At 37.7% G+C, this 25,142-nt stretch overlaps 1 protein-coding gene across 1 annotated transcript; it reads left to right on the forward strand.

Moving 5' to 3' along the window:
* Window positions 1–708: 708 nt before the first annotated feature.
* On the forward strand, window positions 709–15,190 carry LOX (lysyl oxidase). The gene is made up of 7 exons (XM_010339469.3): window positions 709–1,725; window positions 2,078–2,186; window positions 3,543–3,680; window positions 5,245–5,401; window positions 8,886–8,981; window positions 9,322–9,437; window positions 12,715–15,190. The coding sequence occupies exons 1-7, from the start codon at window positions 1,095–1,097 to the stop codon at window positions 12,719–12,721; spliced, it is 1,254 nt and encodes a 417-aa protein (XP_010337771.2). The 5' UTR covers window positions 709–1,094; the 3' UTR covers window positions 12,722–15,190.
* The last annotated feature ends 9,952 nt before the right edge of the window (window positions 15,191–25,142 follow it).

A 25,142-nucleotide genomic window follows, 5' to 3' on the forward strand; every position in this document is an offset into this window, starting at 1 on the left:
GTCTCATAGAATGCATATGTGAACATGCCTTCTGAGTGCTCTCTCCTGCAGACTTGTTCTAGTCTTTAATGAATCTTTCTTGCAGACACTGCGGAGATGAAAGATGGTTCTCCACTTCCACTCAAAGTACAAATCAGGCCGGTATTTTGAAAAAGAGACACGTTTATTCATCGCTGCAGCGTTAGCTGGCTTTGTTCCCTGTAAAATTTCACTTTTGGTTATTAAAATATTCACTGTAGGAAACAAATTTGTAACCCATTTCTCATGTTACCTACACACAGAAAAACAAAATTTGATATCCTGGGGTTTATTTGCTGAGGGCGCTTCCCATAAAAGCGAGTGAGTGTGCGTTGGGAAATGTGTCTGGTTAACTCTTTTATGGATAAGCTTTAGTCACAATCCTCCTCCGCCCCCCTCTCGCCCCCCAGCACCCTCCCAACCTCCCGACTTCCCGCCTCTCAAGGGCTGGTGACCTAATAGCATTTTTCTTCGTGCATATTTTGGCGTCGCCCCACGGCCTGGCTGCCTTCGCCTGTCTGAGTTTTTTGAAATTCCTGCATGTTCGCCTCAGATTAAGGCAGTGTGTCTCAGGATGTGTGTTCCGTTTTGTTCTTTCCCCTTAACGCTCCCTGTGCAACGTGTCTGGGGGGAGGAGGACAGGGAGGGGAGTGAGGGAGGGGCAGAGGCGAGGAGCTGTCCGCCTTGCACGTTTCCAATCGCATTACGTGAACAAATAGCTGAGGGGCGGCCGGGCCAGAACGGCTTGTGTAACTTTGCAAACGTGCCAGAAAGTTTAAAATCTCGCCTCCTTCCTTCACTCCAGACACTGCCCGCTCTCCAGGACTGCTGCGCCGCTCCGCGTTGCCTTCCAGGACTGGGAAAGGGGAAAGAGAAGGGTGCCACGTCCGAGCAGCCGCCTTGCCTGGGGAAGGGTCTAATCTCACCCTTGGCATTGCTTGGGGAAGACTGAGAAACCCGTGCTCCGCTCGCCTCCTCGTTTGAAGATTTCACCCTCCCTCACGTGATTTGAGCCCCGTTTTTATTTTCTCTGAGCCACGTCCTCCTCGAGTGGGGCCAATCCGGCAAAAGGAGCGATGCGCTTCGCCTGGACCGTGCTCCTGCTCGGGCCTTTGCAGCTCTGCGCACTCGTGCGCTGCGCCCCGCCCGCAGCCGGCCAACGGCAGCCCCCGCGCGAGCCGGCGGCGGCTCCGGGCGCCTGGCGCCAGAAGATCCAATGGGAGAACAACGGGCAGGTGTTCAGCTTGCTGAGCCTGGGCTCACAGTATCAGCCTCAGCGCCGCCGGGACCCGGGCGCCGCCGTCCCGGGCGCCGCCGGCGCCTCCGCCCAGCAGCCCCGCACTCCGATCCTGCTGATCCGCGACAACCGCACCGCCGCGGCGCGGGCGCGGACGGCCGGCTCATCTGCAGTCACCGCCGACCGCCCCAGGCCCGCCGCCCGCCACTGGTTCCAAGCTGGATACTCGTCGTCTGGAGCCCGCGACGCCGGCGCCTCGCGCGCGGAGAACGAGACCGCGCCGGGAGATATCCCTGCGCTCAGTACCCTGCAGCCGCCCAGCCGCGTGGACGGCATGGTGGGCGACGACCCGTACAACCCCTACAAGTACTCGGACGACAACCCTTATTACAACTACTACGATACTTACGAAAGGCCCAGGCCCGGGGGCAGGTACCGGCCCGGATACGGCACCGGCTACTTCCAGTACGGTAAGCTACCCCAAGGCCGCTGGAGGCACCCGTGCACCTGGTCCCCGACTGTGCGGCTTCTCGACGTGGCTGCCTGGGCGCGGCGGGTCCCGGTCCTCGCAGATCCGATCCCTCCCCCCGCTCCTGCAGAGGCAGCCCTGGAATCTAGTGCAAACCGCGCGTCTTGCCCCTCCTGCTTCCTTTTCACATTGCTTTGCAGCCCCGGGCGTCCCCAGTTCTCTTGCTGCCCTCAGCCCCACTCTGCAGTCCCAGTGGGCGAAGGGTGAGGAGTCAGCGACCTAGAGGGGTAGGGAGCTGGAGCGGGAGGCGCCAGGGTGTCTCACTGCTGCGCCCGTCGCCTGCTGACGTTTAGGTCTCCCAGACCTGGTGGCCGACCCCTACTACATCCAGGCTTCCACGTACGTGCAGAAGATGTCCATGTACAACCTGAGATGCGCCGCGGAGGAAAACTGTCTGGCCAGGTACGGGCTGAGTTGTCTGAGGCCCCGCTCCCCGGCCTTCCTTCAGGGGGCGCTCTGGTGCCTGGTTCTGACTGCTGTTCCCCGCAGACAAGTGTCAGGAAGTGGGTCAAGAGCTGGGAAGTGGGACGTGACCTCCTGGGCGTGCTGACCTGGCTGGAGAGTTAATATTTTGAAGATTTCTGTGGGTTCTGTCTCAAACTGCAGCAGAAATCGGAGAGGTGGAGCAGACCTTTATCCTGGAGACTGAAAGTCTTGTGTTCTTTTTCCAAGATACTTAAACTTTGGAGTCAATTGTTTTGAATCACTTTTCATAAAACAACTATACAGTGATTCAAAAAATTTATTGTAATGCAACAGTGTGCTAATACTCCCTTAAAAGACTGGGGGCAAATTTGCTATCGTAGCCTCTATTATAAAGACTAAGTTTTCCTCTTTTGTTTGAGACCACGATAAACTTGGTTGTTTTGGTATTACTTCAGCCAGAATAAGACTATGAGCAAAAGCTTTGTTTTTCCACTATTCTAAAATAAAATAGTAACTCTGGGATTGGGGTTCTATGCGTTTACTGCTGAGAAACAGCAGAGGGAGCAAAAGATGTTTTAATAAAAATGTAACCAAAAGTTTAAGGTGTAAAATAAGGTCATCAATACCATCTGAACATATATCCACACTAAATATCTTAGAGGGAACACAGTGATGTTTATTTGGACATTTCTTCCACTTTGACCCTTTATAATTGTCAGGCTAAAGGAAGTGAAGAAATCCAAGGTCATTTTCATTCCTGAGTCTTGCATCACTCACACCATTGAACTCCCTATGATGTTTTTACAGTACTGCCATTGTTTAGGGATAGTGAAGTTACAAAATTATTCATTTAAATCTGGGTATGCTCTTTTAGAGTTATTTCCTCAATTTGCAGCTTATTAACTATTTTAAAAGTTTTGTTAAGGTTGAAGTTCGTATCTGTGAATTATTTTTTATTGGGGAGTTATTTCCACTTTGGTTTCACTCATTCATATGATCATACTTGAATTGATTTTAGATACAAAGTTTACTTCTGACATGTAGATTTTTAATGCTAATTTATTATGTTTTTACTGTTAAGATCTGTGGATTTCCATAGTGGTTATTCATTCACTTATTCATCAAATATTCATTGATCTCTGACTACTCCAGGACTGTTCTAGGAGCTTGGGATTCAGCAATGAACAAAATAAACAAACTGCCCTAGCCTCTTGGAACTGACAGTCTAGTTGGGGGAAGGAGGATTGTCACTGCTATATAATGGAGTTTTATTTGTGGTTTTGTCTTTAATTTTCTATGAATATAATAATTTTCCTTTTTTTGAAATCACAGTACAGCATACAGGGCAGATGTCAGAGATTATGATCACAGGGTGCTGCTAAGATTTCCCCAAAGAGTGAAAAACCAAGGTACATCAGATTTCTTACCCAGCCGACCAAGATATTCCTGGGAATGGCACAGTTGTCACCAGTAAGTAAATGGACCTCCTGGGTACTTTTGTGTTGCTTTTTCATTTTCAGGTGATTTTTGATATCACAAATGCAAGTCTTATTTCTTACCTAAAGAAAGAAAATTGCTATTATTTATGTTTAGAATTTTTCTCTATGTAATCTGACATAACGCATCAACCACAAGATCCTGTTATCTTTTGAAATGGAAACTCTGAAGTCCAGCTTATTAAAGCTGTTGATAGAATACAGCAATTGACTTCAATAAAAATTACTCCAATACATTACAGATAGGATTTCTTTTAAAGTCCATTACAGCCAAGATCATCTACAGTTAGTTAGTATTAAAGAGCATTGCATAAGGATCACACGTTTTTTATCACAAGGATTCAGAAACAATTCTTAAAGAAAGATGTAGATGATATACCCCATGAGCTCAGAAGGATCTTCTTCCATCTTTTAAAAGACCTGTATCAAACCCAAGGTACTTGCCTGTTCTATCCTAAATTTAAGGATTTTTGGCCAGGTTCAGTGGCTCATGCCTGTAATCCTGGCACTTTGGGAGGCCAAGATGGGCAGATCACGAGGCCAGGACTTCGAGACCAGCCTGGCCAATATGGTGAAATCCTGTCTCTACTAAAAATACAAAAATTAGTCAGGCGTGGTGGCATGCACCTGTAGTCCCAGCTACTCCAGAGGCTGAGGCAGGAGAATCGCTTGAACCCGGGAGGTGGAGGTTTCAGTGAGCTGAGATTGTACCACTGCACTCCAGTCTGGGTTTCAAAAAAATAAATAAAATAAAGGATTTTCACATAAGGCAATTCTGCATTTGCCTTGGTAACTTGCCTGGGTGTTTATTGTCAGGAAATCCTGATGTGTGGCCTTAAGCTTTCTTCCTGAAATCCAAGCCAGTCCTCATTGTTTTTTCCTTATGTGAGAAGATGAACAGCTGAGCACCTTCTATTTAATGAAATGACAAAAGTAGATAAAAGTCACCTAATTTCCTGATAAAATGGAAATATTTTATTTCTAAATAAAAGTGTATACTATTTAAGTAATAATGGTGGATAAAACATGTCATGATATCTCCTTCGCTTTTCACTAATGATTTTAAATATGTGAGAACTCAATTTTTAAAAGCCTCATAGAAACCTCACAAAAGTCATGTGCTGCTGCTTTTTTTGTGGGGGGGGAGGGGATGAATGAAACATCAGCAGTGGCAGGCAAGAGAAATATACTAGAGAACAAACACATGGAAAGTTTCACTTAAGCACAATTTATTGTCTTATTTCTAGCTAATATTCAAAGACAAAACAGGGTGCAGTAAGAAAGCAAAATACCTAACTAAATCTTTTGTCCTAGTAGCAAAGTTAAACCTTATAATTTTGATAGATTTATGTCCTGGTGGGGGTGGGGGGAGCAAAAAAAAAAAAAAAACCTAGCATGAATCTCTCTTCTAGAAGATAAACTTGGTCTCAATTTTATGTGAAAACAAATGTGTGAAGCCATGAGAGAATTCATTTAGTATCTTCATTGTTTTCTCTGTATGTAACCTACCACCATCTTTTTGTTTTGTGGGACGTTAGACATTACCACAGTATGGATGAGTTTAGCCACTATGACCTGCTTGATGCCAACACCCAGAGGAGAGTGGCTGAAGGCCACAAAGCAAGTTTCTGTCTAGAAGACACATCCTGTGACTATGGCTACCACAGGCGATTTGCATGTACTGCACACACACAGGTATGTTGGCACCCTGAAATTAGGAACCTCAGGCCTCAGAAAACAGGTCATCTACCATTTGTTAGCCTTAAATAGCATTTAGGCTATTTAAGAACACACATTTTTATCAAAAGGTTACAGAGACTGTTCTCAAAGAAAAATGTAGATGATACACTCCCTGAGTCTACTATTTTCTTTCCTCTCACCTCTCTTTTATAAAGTGTTTCAATTTGGGGGCCATGTTGTCAAGATGGAAAATAATTGGGAAAAGGCAAATGATGGCTTGATGATCCAAATTGTTTTTAAAGTATTTCCAGTTATGCATGTAACCCCTATTCATGATCACAGGTCAGTGTGGGTCCTTGTTATGTTCCACAATGAAGAACAGAAATTCGCTCTCTGAAAAAGTCTGAATGGTTGACAACATAAGCACCCATTCTCTATTCCTTGACTGGCTTAGTAAATAACTGTAAAAAAAGATGCCTATGTTTTTTCACCTGTGAAACCATTCCTTCTTTCTGTTTTATGCTGAAAATAGAATAGTGGTTGGGGTTACCAAATGAAGGGGTAATACATTTCTTCACACACACTTTAAAAAGTTGTCTCTTTTAATAATGCAAATAACAGCAGAAGGACACCATTTCTTTCTCCACACATATATACTTAAATCTACAGTATAATTGATGTCAGATGTTGTTTGGATGGATTTTTTTAAAGTAGTGCTGAACTAAGCAGTTTGTATGTTTTATAATTGGAAAATGCGTGTCAGTTAAAAGCTATGTCAGTATTTCCATATGAAACCCTAATTTGTAAAAGGACATTATAATTTGACTCCCACCCAGATCTTGGCAAAGGGCAGTGAATGTACATAACTCAGGGTACAAAGGGATCAGCAGCTGGCATCTTGGAAGCAAATTCCAGGGCTGTGGCAGGAAGCTGTTTGGTGACCTAAATGTTACCATTGCGTTTTTTTTTTTTTTCTGAGCTTAGACCATCATAGCAATTGGAGGGGGAAAGGTTAACTTCTACATGCCCCAGGACAGTACTTATTTAAGAAAGAGGAGACGTATCTTACCCACACATTATTCATGTGTGAGTACCGAGATTCCCTTTTCAGTGACCTGCATGTCCTATGGCGCCACGTGTACAAGGAGTGAATAAACCTTGAGTTTATTCACTCCATTTACATAAAGAGGCACTCTGGACAGCTCACTCCGATATATTTGAATCTGGGATTGTAGATATTTGTTGCACTTCCTAATTCCTCACTTCTTTGCGGTGACCCATTTCATTTTATATGGTAGCTTTCTTGTTAATCATCTTCTGTATATGTCCTTTTTAACCATTATTCACTAAATCTTGCATTGAGTGATTTACATTTTTTTTTTTTTTTCATTAGACCAATGTCTCTTTCACATGGATTTCATTTAAAGGAGAAAATAATCTCTCAGTCACCCAATGACTTAGATTACTTTTAGTGTAATACTGCTTAAATGTATTCAAGCATAAAACTAGGTATAACTTCTTTAGATTTACACTTTTATATATTAATAACTCCTGTGTTCTGAGACAAAAATTTACACATTATATACAAAACTAAAACAGCTGCATTAATCTTATTAATTTAATGTAACAAATAGCATGTATTGCTAAAACTCAAATTACTGATTTAGATAGCTTCAGCTAACATTATGCATTTAATCTGCTTTTGTATTTTGACTTTGCCTATATGAAATGCCTATTTGCTTAATAGCCTTAGTAACTCAAGTTTTTATTTGCCTGTTCAAATAATCAAAGCTTATTCTTAAATTCTGCCAGCTAACGAATTGTAGAGTGCCAGTGTCAGCCTTTTTGACTCTTTTGTCTATTTGAAGGCAAAATAAGCATTCAATCATTATTTAAACCCATCTTAAATGAATATCTAATCCAACGAATCCTTTATAATGCCATGAACATTGTGGTAGTAGTAGAAGTAATAGTTAACATTTATTGAGTATGTATTATATGCCAGAATCAGAATTGTATACTGGAATCAGACCAAAAATCTTCATTTTATGTTTGCTACTCAACAGACTATTAAGTGATATATGGATCAAGATAGGAATCTAGATGGTAACAATAGAATATGAGTCTCACTGCTGCGACACTTGACCCTTTTGAATTTGGCCTGTCTATGCTATTGTGTGCTGTATGACAACACAATTCTCACCTCCTCTTCCCAAATCAAGCTGCAGCTATACCACCATTGGTAGAGCATGTTAAGGTGATGTGACTGTCACTTGGGTGACCAAAGTGATCTTAAACAGCAACACAATACTGGTTGCCAGAATTGAATGGCAATGTTGAGTCAAAATCTAGCATGTACTTTCAAATTTAAATTACTATTAGAATGAAAATACAAGTTAAAACTTTTTGTGAAGAAATAATGGAATCAAGAATATACCTATAGACTCCAATTTAAGAAAACTTCTCTAGACTATAACGTTCTTAAAAGCAAGAACTGTATTTAGTAGTATTTTTCTCCTTCCAGCCTGTAGAAGGCACTCATTTACTAATTGATGTGAATATTTTAGCAAGTAGAGTGTTGTGGCATTCATCAATTTAGTCATGCATTTACCCCTTCAATTCAACAAAATATGTCGTATTTCAGTGACTGCATGAGATATAGTGTAGTGTGGTAGTTAAGAAGAGGGACTCTGGACCTTGATTGCCTAAACTCAAAACCAGCTTAGCCACTTACTAGCTGGATACCCTTGGTAAGTTATTTGATCTTAGTGTGCCTCAGTTTTTCGTCTATGAAATGGAGATAATAATAGCACCCCATGTGCTAAAATTGAATTTATCTATCTCTATCTATCTACATACATACACACACACACACACACACACACACACACACACACACATAATTTTTAAAATTGTTTCTGCAACATACTATTTAATAAATGTTAGTTATTCAAAGATGCAACATAGACTCCATCCTTAGGGAACTTACAGCCTCTGGTTAGCTATACGCTTACATAGCATGATTATAATGCGAAGCAAAAAGGGAGAAACACTATAAAAGCTATCCACAGTAAAAAATATCATAGATGTTCAAAGTACAAGAGGTAATTTCCAAAAGGGGAAGTTGGGGAGGATTTCACTAAGAGGACATTTGAGCTAAGTTAATTATTACATGGCCTTTATTCCTAAACTGTTAAAATTCTAGAATTGTGCTAGACGGCCTAGTTTGTTACTTCAGATTGCATTTATCTCTGGTGATCTATGACACTTTTAAGAAGTGAGGCTTACTACTACTTATATTAGTCCTGTATCTTTTTTAGCTGGAGGTGCTATAAGGCTGAGTAATAAATACTTCTCAAGGGAGATGAAATATAAGTATAGTTTTATGTCATACTCTTGTAAGTACTAACTTAAAATTTAATTTGCAAATAATAGCATATTATTTAACATAGTCTGACCACATACCATCATTTTAAATTTTTTATTTTCTTAATTTTAGGGATTGAGTCCTGGCTGTTATGATACCTATGGTGCAGACATAGACTGCCAGTGGATTGATATTACAGATGTAAAACCTGGAAACTATATCCTAAAGGTAGAGACCTTTGAAAATATATGATGTATTTATGTTGCAGATCAACGGGACATCTTCTCTGGATTCAAATGTTAAATAGCCATGGTATTGGAAGCAATTATACATCCTCAAACTATTTCTAAACAATCTGATGTAATATAATATGTCTTATTTTAAAGAACTTCAGGGGAAAATACACAGTCTTTTTCCATAACGTCTCCAGAGTTTAACCACTTACTTAAGTTAAAATCCTTTCCCTGCTTGATTTAGCTAAGTCCGTCATTAACAATTTACTTGTCGTAGCCCTATGGAAAAAGCAATACTAAGAAACTCTAACAGAAAGGCTCTTTGTGTTGCCCAGGTCAGTGTAAACCCCAGCTACCTGGTTCCTGAATCTGACTATACCAACAACGTTGTGCGCTGCGACATTCGCTACACAGGACATCATGCGTATGCCTCAGGCTGCACGATTTCACCGTAAGTATTATTTGCTTAGCTAAGTAATTGTTGTCACAAATAATTTTTGTTCATGCTCAAATATTGCACATGGAATGTATCTGTTTCTGCTATTACAGCAGCTTTCTTTTAAGCAGACTGAAGACAGAAAATGGTATGGAGTCTGATTTTTTTTTTTTTTTTTAATAATGCAAGGGAAAGGGGAATGTACTAAGGTTTTTCGTTTTCAGGAGAAGCGTAGTTTTCAGGAGAAGACATAAACAGACCACAGGGTCCACCCAGAAGGCATTAGTGAAGGCCCAATATATCAAATTGCTCAATACATAGAGGGGGTGAGCTTGTAGGAAGCTCAATAGTTGCTTCCTGCCCCTTCCTCAGTCCCTGAAGGAAATCCTAGGGTTCTTCAAAGTACATTTGAAAATCACTGCCAAAAAGTAAGCAACTGAAGAGATTGGACCCCCTGGTCTGTACAAATCAAGATGTCTTATATTTGAGTTCTACTCTGCAAAAGATTGAGGTGTGTGGAGGTTTTTTCCTAATATTTCTACTCCTGAGACTCTTTTTTGAGTGAAATCTTGAAAGGAATCTCAGAATAAACCAATCACAGGGAGGTGCTTTGATGAAAATAATGAAAGAAAGATGGGTAGGTTTGCCTGCTTACCCGTCTGTCCTGCCCCATCTCCTTAAGCACTGCCTCCTCAAGTGGTGCTGGCTGTTACATTATAATTATATATGCCACTTGAGTTATCCCTTCCCAACAATGAGAATACTATTTCCATTGGAATGATACTGAACACTCATCAGCTTTCCTTTGTCACTGGAGAACCACTGGGGCCTCTGGTTCATACAGACAGGAATAGCAGAGCTATACTAGAAACCCATAATTAATAGAAATTTCTCCTGATACAAAACCTAGGACTCTATACATAAAGAAGCAGAGACTGTGCTTTACAAGTCCTAACATTAGAGATAGATGAAGCCTATGATAGCAAAGGATAGCACTGAAAAAATAAAATCACATATATTCTTCTGAACACGCCCACAGCACAGAAAACCTGGCAGGTTTTTTGGCCCATATTGTGTGGAGTTGGTTATGTTATATAACTAACTATCCCCTCCACCCCCAGAACATCAGTATAACTTAAGCTAAAATAATTTATACTTAAATAAATGGATTAGTTAATTTTTCTTAATTTTTATAATTCCTTAATTTATTCATCCATTCTCCATTTATTTATTCATTTGCACTCTTATTTTTGTACTGTTTGTTGATGCCCTAAACAAGGTATTACTGAATAATGCAAAGATAAATAAGACTCTTAATCTCTATACTGCTGTAGACTTATTATGCTGTTTTCAGTTAATTACTTATGAATCTCTTTGTTTACTGTCTCCTGCTCTACACAGTGATAGCGGGGATCTAGTCTCTTGCCCATTGTGTAGACCCATTGTTAGATACAGGTCTGCCACCTTGCGGCCTCTCATTCAACATTTAATGAATTTCTTTCTCAAATAATTTGAGTAAAGGAATTGAGTCGGGAAGTGAGAGAAATACACATATAACTGTAATAGAGATACAATATAAAAAAGTTTCATGAGGGATAAAATAAAATGTGGTGAGATCAGGACCTTTGCTATAAGTTTGTTAAGTTCCGTATGTCTTACTGACTTTCCACTAGAAACAGGTCTGGAGAGGTGAGACCACTGTTGTATAGAATGTCTCTTGCTTTTAATCAGTAGAATCCATTGGATTGGATATTGCCAGATATTTAGAGGATATAAATATTATTGTATTGCTCCAGCAAGATGACTGTACAAGAGGGATTCCTGATATGGTCACCCACATAGAGTTGATTTATTTTTTAACTGGTTATTACTGACTGTAACAAACTGCAGAAGTGGTTGAAGTGGAATGTTTATAACCCATATGATCAGATGAAAATATGAAAAAGTGAAATTACCCATAATTAGTGATCATAATAAAATATTAAACTTATTCTGAGTGCAAATATTGGGGAAAACATAGAACACTTGAGAAAAAAAAAAAAAAGCAACAAACCCACACCTTCAGGAGAATAATGCTTCTTATATTTTGACTTTCACCTCAGGCCTCCCTTCCTAGGAATCAGTTCAGAGAAAGGAGAGGTCTCTCTGGGCTGAGTTTCAGGAGTGACTTTAGGATACATTTGAATTGGGCCTTGAAGTCTGAGGAATACAATGGGGAGAGTTAAGGAAAGGAACCCCAGGGGAGTCAATGTCGCAGGCAACATGCATGGCCGGAGGAAACTGCATAGCATGTTTGGAAAAAAAAAAAAGTCTTCTAGTTTGGCTAAAGCGTAAATTTCATGGAGTTACGCATTGGGAAAAAAGGGTGGAAAAGTACGTTGGGGTCAGTCAGATCGAACAGAGCACTGAAGAGCAGGCTAAAATTTATTCTGGAGGCAGTGGGAGGCTGAAGCTTTCTGAGCAGGAAGTGTAACTTGCCTAAGGCCATGAGGTCAGTCTGGTGGATGGCTGTGTTAAGCAGCAGTGTGACTCTGAAGAGTCATTTTTCAGTTCACTGATTGCTTTTCCTACTAGATGTTTAAGAGCATTCTGTTGATGTGTAAAAGCTACTCAGTAAATAGGTGTGTGCTGTTAATGTACCCTCCTTCCTTTATTTTCCTCATTGAAACAAAATGTACTGACCAGGTGACTCTGGGGCCCCTTTCAGTTATAAGATACTATGTAATTTTTTTGCTCCCTCACAAAATTTACTGTTTGGAAATTGATAGTTTATGATTTGGAATAAGTGAATTTTTACTTCCTTATGTGAAGATCTATGATCACATTTACAGACAGTGATATTTGATTGATTAGTTTTGGGCCAGTTTCTGCCTATTAATGCATCATTCTACATCCTAAGCCACACTGGAGAAGGACTAATTCAAGATGGAGCAGAGGCCTTGACTCTGCTTCTTGGTGGACGTGGCACCCTAGTTCCATGGAATGAACTCACCTGGACCAGGGCTGCTGGTCTCAAAAGTCCTGCTGTACTCTTGAGTGTTTCAGAAGCGGTTTATTTGCCTCTAAAGGTGAAGAGTGTAGGCATCGGGCATCTCTGCTGTTGACATGGTCACTATCTTCAAACCATTATTAAAATGATGTACTAGTGCATAATTTCACAACATGATCGCTGCTTAGATGGAGGGAAACTGTTGCATAAGTTTTTAAAAGGTTGACTTTTAAATTCATCTCTTTTACTCATTCATTATATTATCAGGTTAATAATTTGTCTTATTTTGTCTTCTTAATCTAGGTATTAGAAAGCAAGGCAAAACTCCCAATGGATAAATCGGTGCCTGATATTCTGAAGTGGGAAAAACTAGATTAACTTCAGTAGGATTTATGTATTTTGAAAAAGAGAACAGAAAACAACAGAAGAATTTTCGTTTGGACTGTTTTCAATAACAAAGCACATAACTGGATTTTGAACACTTAAGTCATCATTACTTGGGAAGTTTTTAATGTTTATTATTCACATCACTTTGTTAATTAACACAGTGCTTCAGTTTTGTAATTGCATATTTGACTCTTTCAAAGAAATCCAAATTTCTTATGCTTCTTTTGAAATTATAGTGCAAAAGGGTCAGTATTATTTAAATGAATGAGCCAAAATGACTTTGAACTGAAACTTCTCTAAAGTGCTGGAACTTTAGTGAAACATAATAATAATGGGTTTATAAATATCATAACATAGATGAATTTAGAAACAATGCCCCTACTGTTTAAATACATATGGACATATCTGGTGCTGAGAAAGAAGCAAACACATTACCATTGGTGTCAAGTAATACTAACACATAGTAGAGAAATGGCAATACATGTATTCAGATAGTTACATCCTTATATAAAAATTATGTTTACATTTTAAAAATAAGTAGATAACTTTCTTTCTTTCAAGTGCACAATTTCATTTTGACTTGAGTCAACTTTTGTTCTGGAGCAAATTAAGGGAACTGCCCAATTCCTGTCTGATATTTCTGGAGGCTGCTCTCTACTGTTTTATCTTTCCTGTGGGCAGAGATGTTGTAAGTGGGATTCTTAATATCACCATTCTGGGGACTGGTATACATAAGGCAGCCATGAAACTGGGAAGTCATTTTGATGACTGATGTGATACATCCTTAGATAATATGCATTTAAATATATTAAAGTAATTGCCAAAGATATAATTTTCTCACTGACATAAAAATCATACAGAGAAGTCCTCTCTAAACCACAACTGTCTCTCAAATAAAAGAAAACTGAAAAAAATCTTAAGATTTTTCAACTTTTTTAGATTTTTAAAAAGATGTTCAGCTATTAAAGAGAGGAATGCTAAAAACTGTATATTATTTAGAACAGATGACATAATAAGTGAGCGATACAGGAACATCATCCTGGGTTATTCAGAAATCAGTCACCCATGTTTATGTATGTCTGTGTCTGAGATATAGTCTAAATTAGCAAAGCACATAGCATTACATACTTGAGGGTTGGTAACAAAGGAAAAATATACTTTCTGCAAAACCAAGGACTGTGCTGCATAGTGAGACAGCTGTGATTTCATTTTAAACTGTGAAACCATGTGCCATAATAGAATTTTGAGAATTTTGCTTTTTCCTAAATTCAGGGTGCAGAAGGAAATGAAATTACACTTTTAAGTTAGTGGTGCTTAAGCAGAATTTTTCCTACATTAGCCAGTATTAAAATCTCAAGTAAGGTTTTCCAGTGCCAGAACACGTTAGGTGGAATTTTAAAAGTGCATCGACATCCTGTATTACATGTCATGGAGTTGTAAAGTTAACGTCAATCAATAGTAATCATTGTGCACTTGCTGGGTGCATAGCATGGTTAGAGGAGCTAGAGATGGACAATCATCAACTGGCAGATATAGCGGTACATAGGATCCTTATCTGCCAGGGCACACACTTACCAGTAGGCAATACAGACAGAGCTTTTGTTGAGCTAGTAACTGAGCTGTGGAATAGCTTCTTTGATGTACCGCTTTGCCTTAAATTGCTTTTTAGTTCTAAGATTGTAGAATGATCCTTTCAAACTGTAATCTTTTCTAATAGAGATATTTTAATATACTTACTTTTTTAAAAACAAAAAAACTACTGTCAGTATTAATACTGAGCCAGACTGGCATCTACAGATTTCAGATCTATCATTTTTTTGATTCTTAAGCTTGTGTTAAAACCTAGGCAACTTCATCATGGATATACAGGAGAAGACACATTTACAATCATTCATAGGGCCTTTTATATATCTATCCATCCATCATCTTTTGAAGGCCTAATATATGCCAGGTACTCACATGCTATGCATTGGGACATAAAAAAGACTGTCCATAACCTCAATAAGTATTAAAAATGTCATTATTACCCATAAGGTTCATCTTATTTCATTTTCAAGAACTAAAATTACATGTTTATACAATTTCATTTTTAAGCACTATTGTTTTTCAAGACCATAATTTATTTTTAAAAATAAATTAAAGGTTAATTATATGCATGTATGTATTTCTAATAATTAAAAATGTTTTTAATCCCTGAAATGTCTGCTTTTTAAATACAGCACCTATTATTTGGCTGATTTTGACAATTTTTTTTCAATTAGGAAGCTAAAAATATTTCCTTATTCCACATGTGAACATTCGTCCCCCTCCTGGCACCTCTAAACAACACCCAAATAATTTGATGTATTGATTTAACACTTAATATATCTGAACTTCTTTGAACTATTTTAAATTTTGACTCTCTTCTCTGAATAACTGCCAAAACTCAAAGATAATGATTAGTTGGTGAACGTTACTGATTAATAAAGAACACAGACCAGTCTTACCAAACTCTAAATACATTTTTAAAACAATAGGAAATTGACATGATAAAAAGAATGTTGAGTACTGAGAGGAATTTGGCTTTAACACTAAAAAAGACGGAAAAAAAAAAACAGACTAAATAGGAACATAATTTCTGAGTTTATGAGTGAGTTTACAATATGCCATGTTAGGGATCTCACGATGATTCAGGCCACAGTCTGGGTTAAAGATGATTTGACCTCTGAGGCTCGCACTCAGTCTTCCAACAGTAGCATAACATATATGAGTATAAAACTTGCCTATTTCCAGAAAATCTGTATATTTTTATATAATAACTTTATTTACAATTTCTATCATCCAGTTACTAGGCATTATTTGTAGTAACTTTTTTTTCTCTTTGAAATCTCATAGGATAGTCACATTTAGACACATTTCCAATATTCAGATTCTAGAATAAATGCAATTCATTAAAATTTTCCTGGCACTGAGAGTTGATCTTTATCAGATTGCCTGAAAATACTGAATTCCTGGTAAGGATATACTTTGTTTTTAAAATAATTTGTTTTGATACTAATCAGTGTATTAACCGATAACTAAGAAGTACCCTTTTTCTATATATATTTTTTCCTTTTGAAATCACATTCACAATAAATATATTCAATAAGTGAGGTAAGTCTCATTCCTAGCTATCAAAATTCCTGGGCCACTTTTAAACACTAAACATTTCATTTATCCTCTAAGCTAAAATGGTGCCGAGTTATTTAAATCTGAATGTAAAATGCATTGAGTCTTAGCTTGTGGTATATCAATGTTTAATTAATATAAAACTGCTTGCTATAAACTAAGTAACATGTCATTTGTTGTTATGTTTTTAATGAAGTTTTAGCTTCTCCCAAATTTTTCAGGAATGTTATTTGTAAGACATTTGTAACTTTTTTGGAAGAACTCTTATTTTAAATGCTCAGACATTGGCTTATATTCTTCTTTGCATTCTCATATTCTTTTATTATACATCTATACTATGATTGCAAGATTATATAAAAATGCCTTGAATAAATGATTTCAAGTGTCTATAGTAGTCATTTGTTGTTATATAAATCATCTGATTTTCATTTTAGGTTAAAATGTTGTAAGCCATGGGCACTGTTGATGGTTTTGCTTAACTGCCTTTTGTATTAACAAATTATTAATAAGGTCACATGACTAGAAATTTGTCTATGATGGATAAAAATCTAGCTGATGTTTTAAGTAGACACTGTCATACATAAACATTTTTCACCATTACTAGCTACTTATGAGGACACAGAGCAGGCATTGCAAGAACAATCACACTGCTTTAATTAGTGTTTACAAGAAATATATCTGACTATAGATATAAACACACGTATATACACATTCATTTAGGGGATACATCTACCTCTAGCTACAAATTATTTATGTAAAGAGACACATTACTATCATAGTAATCCTTATTAAAACATGCACCAGGTTAACCTCTAATCTGGTAACCTGAGAGGGCAAACAGGCCCAAACTTTGGGCAAATGTGTTATGGGAACAAGTCACAAAATTAACCCACAAAATCAATTCATCCTTAAGGAGTCTTGCAGGTAAAACAGATGTAGACTTGTGGCTAGCAATTTGCAGATTTGAGTTGTAGAATATCAGCGATACTTGAAACCACGTATTTCCTGCTTCTATCTCCTGCTCAAGGCAAAGCATCTGAATATGCTTTTGTTATTAATTCAAAAGATGATTTCCTTTGTCTCGTCAGTGTACGGTGTTTTGAGTGGTGTTCATTAATTAATTCAGTAACCAAAGATAGGGCTAGGAAGAGCTTTCCTTTTTGTCTGAAAAACTGTCTGCCTGCATGTGATGCATTTGTTAGTATTTCTACTCTTTACCACAGATGTTAGTAGAGGATTAACACACAGGTTGAATAAATCACTTTCATCATCGTAATTTGTAGCTTAAAATCAGAGCCCTTTCCCCGTACTCCTTTTAAATTTGAAGAGTAAATAGTATTTCTATAGAATTAGGAGAACATTGATTTCCTAAAGCATGTACTAAAGAGTTCCAGTGTCACAAGATATTCAAAAAAGGATCCAATATTAAGTAAGTATGAGAAATGTTATCTTCTCCATACTTTGGAAGATTCACAATACTTTTTAACATATGTAAGTGTCTGAGAAATCCTTCCTGCAGTAAAGAAACTACTTTGGGCTGGGCATAGTGGTGCACACCTGTATTCCCAGCACTTTAGGAGCCCAAGGAGGGTGGATCTCCTGAGGTCAGGGGTTTGCAACCAGCCTAACGTGGTGAAACCCTGTCTCTACTAAATACCAGAAAAAAAAAAAAATGAGCAGGGCATGGTAGCCAATGCCTGTAATCCAAGCTAATTGGGAAGCTGAGACAGGAGAATCACTTGCACTTGGGAGGTGGTGGTTGCAGTGAGCTGAGATTGCGCCATTGCACTCACTCCTGCCTGGGCAACAAGAGGGAAACTCCGTCTCAAAAAAAAAAAAAAAAAAAAAAAAAAAAAGAAAGAGAAATCCTTTTTTATCTAGTGTTTCTTAAATTCATTTTGTCACGTCTTTTTTTTTTTTTTTTTTTTTTTAATAGCACTTATCGTAATACACAATTTTTTGCTTGGAAAACTCTGGGATATACCATCTTAAGTATTTTAAATTTGTGGAAATGAGATCATTTACAAAGTATTTAAAATAAATGTGACAGCATTTGAGCTATAGGACACAAGGATACCAGATACCAGAAACGCACTAATTTACTGCCTGCCTCAGTTTCTTTTGTTTTTCTCTTTGTTTTTGGAGACGGAGTCTCACACTGTCACCCAGGCTGGAGTGCAATGGCGTGATCTTGGCTCACTGCAACCTCAGCTTCCCAGATTCAAACTATTCTCCTGCCTCAGCTTCCCAAGTAGCTAGGATTATAGGTGCCTGCCACCACACCCAGCTAATTTTTGTATTTTTTAGTAGGGACAAGGTTTCACTATGTTGGCCAGTCTGGTCTCAAATTCCTGACCTTGTGATCTGTTTGCCTCGGCCTCCCAAAGTGCTGGAATTGCAGGTGTGAGCCACCATGCCCAGCCCTCCTGCCTCATTTTCTAAAAACTACAGGACGTTTTCAGTGGAAAGGATCATTTAACTCTCTAAACCATGCTATATTTTAGAAGGAAATATAGGTCTTTCCCATTTGTTAGATAACTTGAATGCTTTTAAATATCACTTATTAAAATCTCTTCCCTTCACAAATCTTAGTTGTTAATAACACTAAGGTGAAACAACCATTTTCTTCATGGCTCATTCATTCTGTATATTTAAAATTACGTTATGCATAATTGCGTAACTTAAGTAATTTTCAAGTAAAGTTTTGTACTTCCTATTTTGAGCAAAGAAAAATGTGCTTCAAAATAAATGATTTGGAAGATGTATTCATATATTTAAAATCTGCTACCAGTAATTTGTTTGTTTCTTAACTATGGGAATTAGTCACCAACTTGGAGAGAGAAAAAAATAGAGCTACTAAACCAAAAGGAGAACCATTACAACAATTACCAAAAATATGCCTGTGTCACTGTTAGAAACCATATTGCCAGTTCTCAATTTACATACCAAGTCAAACTAGAGCTCCTGACACAACTGTATAAATAGGGGCTAAAGGAAAATTTAATGATAGAGCCTGATAAGAGATCATTCGTTTCTTAAAAATGAATCAAATAATGTTGGGTCTTCATTATATATGTCTTTAGTGAATTAATGCATACATTTTGAGTCTTGACAATTTGGAGCTAATATTACCAGCCAGTCATTTGCAAACTGATGAGCTATTCTCTTGACATACAGCTAATATTGAAGTCAACAATTTTCTATTATTATTTTTGACATTATTTTTTAGAATGATGATATGAGGGGAAAAAAAAAAACCTCTTAAACTGATTTATAGTTGGGTTGGTACTGGGGCTAAGATTTGTGAATAAAAAGCAGTCGGGTAGCTGTGATCACTTCACTTTTGTTTTAGCACTCTGGATCCTGCTGACAGGCACTTTTGTTTTAGCACTCTGGATCTTGCTGACAGGCATATATCTTAAGCTTAGCTGGTCAAAAGAGGAATTTCAGGTTCATGTAACCAAAGGACAAGAGTGAAATCTGCTGCAGGAGCAGATGGAACCAGGAAATCAAACACCAGTAAGATTACATTCTTGCTGTCTATTCTCTGTTTCTTTGTGAATCCACTGTGTTTTCTTGATTTCATTGAGGTTTCATGAAGACGGAACCCCGGTTGCCTGAAGATCAGGGTATATATATATCAACAGAGATTGTTGACCAGAAAAAAGCGGCATTAACCTGTGCTTCAGTTTGAAAAGCCCAGGTGAAGGCATTTCATAGGCTCAGTTTGTGTTATTCATGAATCCTCGACCCAGTCGGCGTAGATACTCCAGCTGATCCAAATTGACTCAATTACTCTTATTTTTTAAATCACTGTGGTCAAAACGGTGAGGTCAAGTAAGAGGATGCTTCAATCCAATTCACATGACTGCATTTTGCCTTATGTGTGAGTGTGAACGGAAGGTGGAGGAAGGAAAAATGGTTCTCCAGATGTGGGTGATTTATTATGGATATTGCCAGTGAGAAAATTACCAGGGCCATCAAGCCACCATATTTATGTCCAGAAAAAGATTAATAAAATCAACTTCTACGTAATCCAACTCAAAATCTTTCCCTCCAGGCTGCTCACCTACCTGATTTCTGTTGAGAACCCCCTTATTCTTAGTATCTAAGGCCTGACTTTCTCTCCAGAAAGAACTAATGCCACCTTCTTCCCCACTTCCATGGTAATTCCCTCCCCTATTGGCAGGTCTAACTAGCCTGCTCGTTCCCACCTCATCTTCTGTGTTTCATGAAGTTTTCATAGGGCATTTTAGGAGGAAAGCCCGTTCTTGCAAGTGAGAGAATATCCAAATTCCTTCTTATTCAACAAGTCACGTTGGAGTTACAAAAGGGTAGGCCAAGGCAAAGAGAAAGAGGATAAGAACAAGAGAGAGCCATTCTTTTAAGCTTTTGCTTTTACAATTGCTACTCATTCTCACTGACTACTTTCAGCATCCCTCTACCTGTTGTTTGTCTTTGACCACCAGTGTGAGTCTCCCTCTGGAAGGAGAACATGAGAGTACACTGAAATCTTCTGTTAGTTACAGTGTACTCTTAACCCACTTACAAACAGTATAGAGTGAGTACAGTCCAATGGCCGGGTAGAGAGGAAGGGAAAACTTCAGAAAATAGTGCAGCAAAATACCCAGGTTCTTCAAGAACTGCAGAGGTCATGAGAAGCTTGGATGAGAGTGACAAGTAGTCAGCTATATCCATCCCTCTCCCAGTATTCTCTATTGGTACTCTCACCATTCCTTTTAATTAGGGATATAGAAAAATTTACATGTAGTTTTTGCTGGGGTAAGGTGGGAGATATGGACAGGAGTGACAACTCGTCCCAGAGCTTCCTCAACCTGAGTCCAGGAATATCAGTGACTGCATCAAATTTGCCTTGCAGATCAGAGATGTAAGGGGATGAGGTCAGAGGGATGGAATAAAAAACACATACATGGTATGGTTTCCTCACTAATTTAGGCAACCTATTCTCTGGGAAATAACAGACCTCCAAGTTCAAGAAAATAACCTTCTCCAAGGCCTAGACTGACCAGAGATGCCTTTTAGTCCACAGGGAGTTACCCTGTTATTCTTTCAGAGTTTGAGAAGGTTTGTCAGGAGTGAGTTTCACAAAGTCTTCTTGCCCCATTTCCTACTATTTTCTCTGGGGGAATACTTCTGAGTAAAAGAGATTTGGAAAAAAACTACATATTCTTCTTTTCTCTGTCCTCATGTATAGGGTTTCACAATTTTAACTACAGGGGATGCTCTGTAGTTAAGAGGATCCTCTTTCTCTTTCAGTGACCTGGCAACATGAGGCCAGTGGGAGTGCTTTAACCTCAATGTTGGTCTCATTTGAATTTTCTAGAAGATCATCCTGGTTTCACTGAAATTATTTTAGTTGGTTGGCATAAATAATAATACTCATTTCACTGACATACCATGCTACCATTGCTTCAGAAACACAGTCAGTTCAGAGAATCACAAATTTACCACTGTTCTGGGGCTTATCTAAAGAATATTAGATCAAATGCCCCTACAACATGAGAGCCCTAATTTCTACAAATATAGTCTCATATAAATAACAATGGTTAATATTTTTAGAAGCTAGTTAAGGGGAAGTGTGTTAGCTTTTGTGAGAGAGCCCAGATATATAACAATAGGTATTAAATATTTAATGAGTTGTTACTATGTTCTAGACATAGGGCTTTTACACACATACACACACACACACAGACACACACACACATCATCATCATCATCATCATCATCTCATTGTCTTCTTACAGCTATGAAGTAGGAACTATTATTTTCTTCATTTTACAGATGACTGGGAGGCTTCAAGAAGCTAAGCCACAGCTCAAGTTATGACAGTTCCAAAGAAAACTCAAGAAAATCAAATATCTTAGAATTAATATATATCCAAAAATCTAATTGGGTACAAGATATAAAAATTTTCCTAAGCCAGTAATAACAAAATAAAAACTGTACTTTTCAAAAGATTTTGTTTATAACTAGAAATAATCCTGACTTGGTGCTCATGTGAAGAAAACTCCAAATCTTTGTTGAATAAATAGAGAATTATAATATGTCATTCTATAGGAAGACTGAACATTGCAAATAAATATGATTTAAATAATATTACCTTATAATGCTATCAAGGAAGTAAGAGAATAACACTTTAATAAACTGCTTGAGGTTAAATGGATATCATTTTTTAATGAAAATAATTTGACAATATATATCAAGAACCTTAAATAATTCCTCTTGGGCAATAATTACACTTTGAAGAACTTCTCTTAAGAATATAATCAAGGCCAGCAGGCATGGTGCCTTATACTTGGAATCTTAGCACTTTGGGAGGCTGAGGAGAGAGAATTGCTTGAGTCAAGGAGTTTGAGACCAGCCTGGGAAACTTTGAAAAGACTCTTTCTCTACAAAAAATTTAAAAATTAGCCAGGATTGGTGGTGCATGCCTGTAGTCTCAGCTGCTCGGGAGGCTGAGGTAGGAGGATTGCTTAAGTCCAGGAGTTGGAGGCTGCAGCGGGCTGTTATTGCGCCACTGCACTAAAGCCTGGGTGACAGAGCACGATGCTGTCTCAAATTTTTTTTTAAATACATATGTATGTTTATAATATATATAATCAATACATAGATAATCTTTACACAGATAAAGATTTATGAAGCATAATCAAACCAGTTTAATCATTAGAAAAACCCTCGTAAGTAATTGTTAACTTTCAATCCTACCATAAGAAGAATTATGGTGCAGCCTCTAAAGACACTGTTTTAAATTTGGAGGTATGAGAAAATACTCTGCTGTAATATAAGGAGAGTAGCATTAGTTTAAATTTTCCTACATGTGCGTTTTGAATGCATTTACATCAAAAAGAGACTCACAGACAATGCAACAAAAGCTTAGTAGTGGTTAAGTTTGAAGCCTTGGAAAATGAAAGATTTTATTTTATTCTTCACATTTTTTTCCTGCATATTATGAATTTTCTCTGGATAGCATGCATTATTTTCTAATGGAAATTTTAAAACACATAAACATTATAATAATCTTTTGAAACTTCATGTACACATCACTCAGCATCAGCAGTTATTATCAGCAGTTATCAGCACATGTCCATATTATTCCTTTATCCACTACTTCTCAAACCCCATGCTCATTCTGTTATTTTAAAGCAAATCCAAGATATGATATAATTTTATCTAAATTCCTCAGTCAGTATCTCTAAAAGAGTAGGAATCTTTCTAACATATCCTTATCTCACCTAAAAAAAAAGTCATAGTTCCTTGATATCAACAAATTTCTGGTTAGCATTTAAATTTCACTCATTGTCTCAAATTATTTTTTAAGTTTGTTTGCTTGAATCAGGCTCAAACAAGTTCTACACATTGAATGTGGTTATTATGTATTTTAAGTCTCTTTAAAACATATAAATAGATATTTTCCTTTTATAATGTTTTTCCTTGTCTTGCTCTTAATGTGTGGGAAAAAAAAAGTAGTCATTATGTCTTACAGAATTCTCCACATTCTGGATTTTGCTGTTATATCCTGTGATGTCATTTAACACATTCTTCTATTCCTCATGTTTACTAGTTTAAAAAGTCATATTTGGAAGCTTGACCAGATATGGGTTAAGTTTGATTTTAAGAAGCAATGAGACTTGGTGGTGTAGTGTTGTGCCCTCATAATTATATCACGTGAGGAAGCCCATGATATCTCTGGCTATCTTTTTGTGATGTTAAGAATGATCAGTGTGTTCAATGTTGTCAGTCTGATTCAACTACTATAAAATTCCTACAACTACTATAAAATCAGAGTTTCACTTCATCATTTTAGCAGCCATTAATGAACATTGTTGGATTCATTATCAAAATGAGTAATTTTTTTAAAGAACTGAGAGTGGGCCAGTAGTGGTGGCATACACCAGCAATCTCAACATTTTGGGAGGCTGAGGAGGGAGGATCACTTGAGGATAGGAGTTCAAGACCAGCCTGGGCAAAATAGCAAGATTCCCGTTTCTATACACATGCACACACAGAGAGAACTGAGAACAATCCAAATAGCATATATGCTTTTGCATTTGAACTGAACTATTTGTTTCTTTCATTAATGAACTTCACTAAGTAGTAATCTGAAAACATGATAATAAGCCTTATCTTTTCTTCAGATAGTAATTTGAGATAGTTTTGGAACTTCATGAAAGATATTCAAGGTGCTGTGCTCTTTCATGAGAAAAGCCAAAACATTGTTTTTGGAGCTGTTTTTGTCATGTGTATGTGTATTTTTCTCCCATTATGGTCAAGTGTAATTTTAACCTTATACAAATGATCTGTTGACTTGAAATATCATGGGAAAACTTTGACCTAGAACATTTTCAAAGAGGTTAGGTTACTGGAAAGACAAGAAAGCTAAGGACACTTGGCAAGGTGGTTATATTACATGCTTTACATAACATTCTTCTTCCTCAGATTTTTCAATTTTAAATTTGGTTTCTCAATTTCCTGTAACTAAATTTCAAGCACCCTAACTGACTTTTAAGGCCTTCCTTTATCTGGTCCCAATTGCCCTCTTCACTGGTTTCATATCCCATTGTTTTTCATGCATTCTTCCAGCCATTCTAGACAACTGACTATTTCCCTTAGACCTATTATTTCCCCAGGAGTAAAGTACATGCCCTGTGGACACACAGGGACTTTACCTTTCTATCTCTGAAGGTGTCTGACTCCTTTCTATAGATTCACATAGATGCATCTTCTCTTATTCGACTTGTAAGAGACAGCTACAAGTCTAACAAGACAAAGTGTTTCTTGGATAACACCTTGTCTTCCTACTTTTTAAACAAAACTAGCTTCTTGGTTAAAATAAAGTACTGAAATAATAATAATAATAAAAGGAACAAAATTAGCACTGTAATTTCCTTTTGGGAAGACATCCCACACATGGAATTATTAATCACGATGTTCCACACCAAGCAATAAACAGCTCTAGGTCCAAAGCCAGATAAATGGAATGGTGCTTTCTCCCTAAAATTTTAATTCTATGTACATGACTAAAAGATTGATAATGGTTAGGAATGTTTATTGGCAGCCAGATGAGTTTCTTAAGAATTAGCGGCTGATATTTATTGATTGCAAATTGCTCTAACTGTAAAATCCTACTTGCAAATGTAGCAGGGCTGTGTTTTAGTATTTATTTGTTTTTTAGCTGT

Source organism: Saimiri boliviensis, chromosome 1, assembly GCF_048565385.1.
Source record: "Saimiri boliviensis isolate mSaiBol1 chromosome 1, mSaiBol1.pri, whole genome shotgun sequence".
NCBI lineage: Eukaryota > Metazoa > Chordata > Mammalia > Primates > Cebidae > Saimiri > Saimiri boliviensis.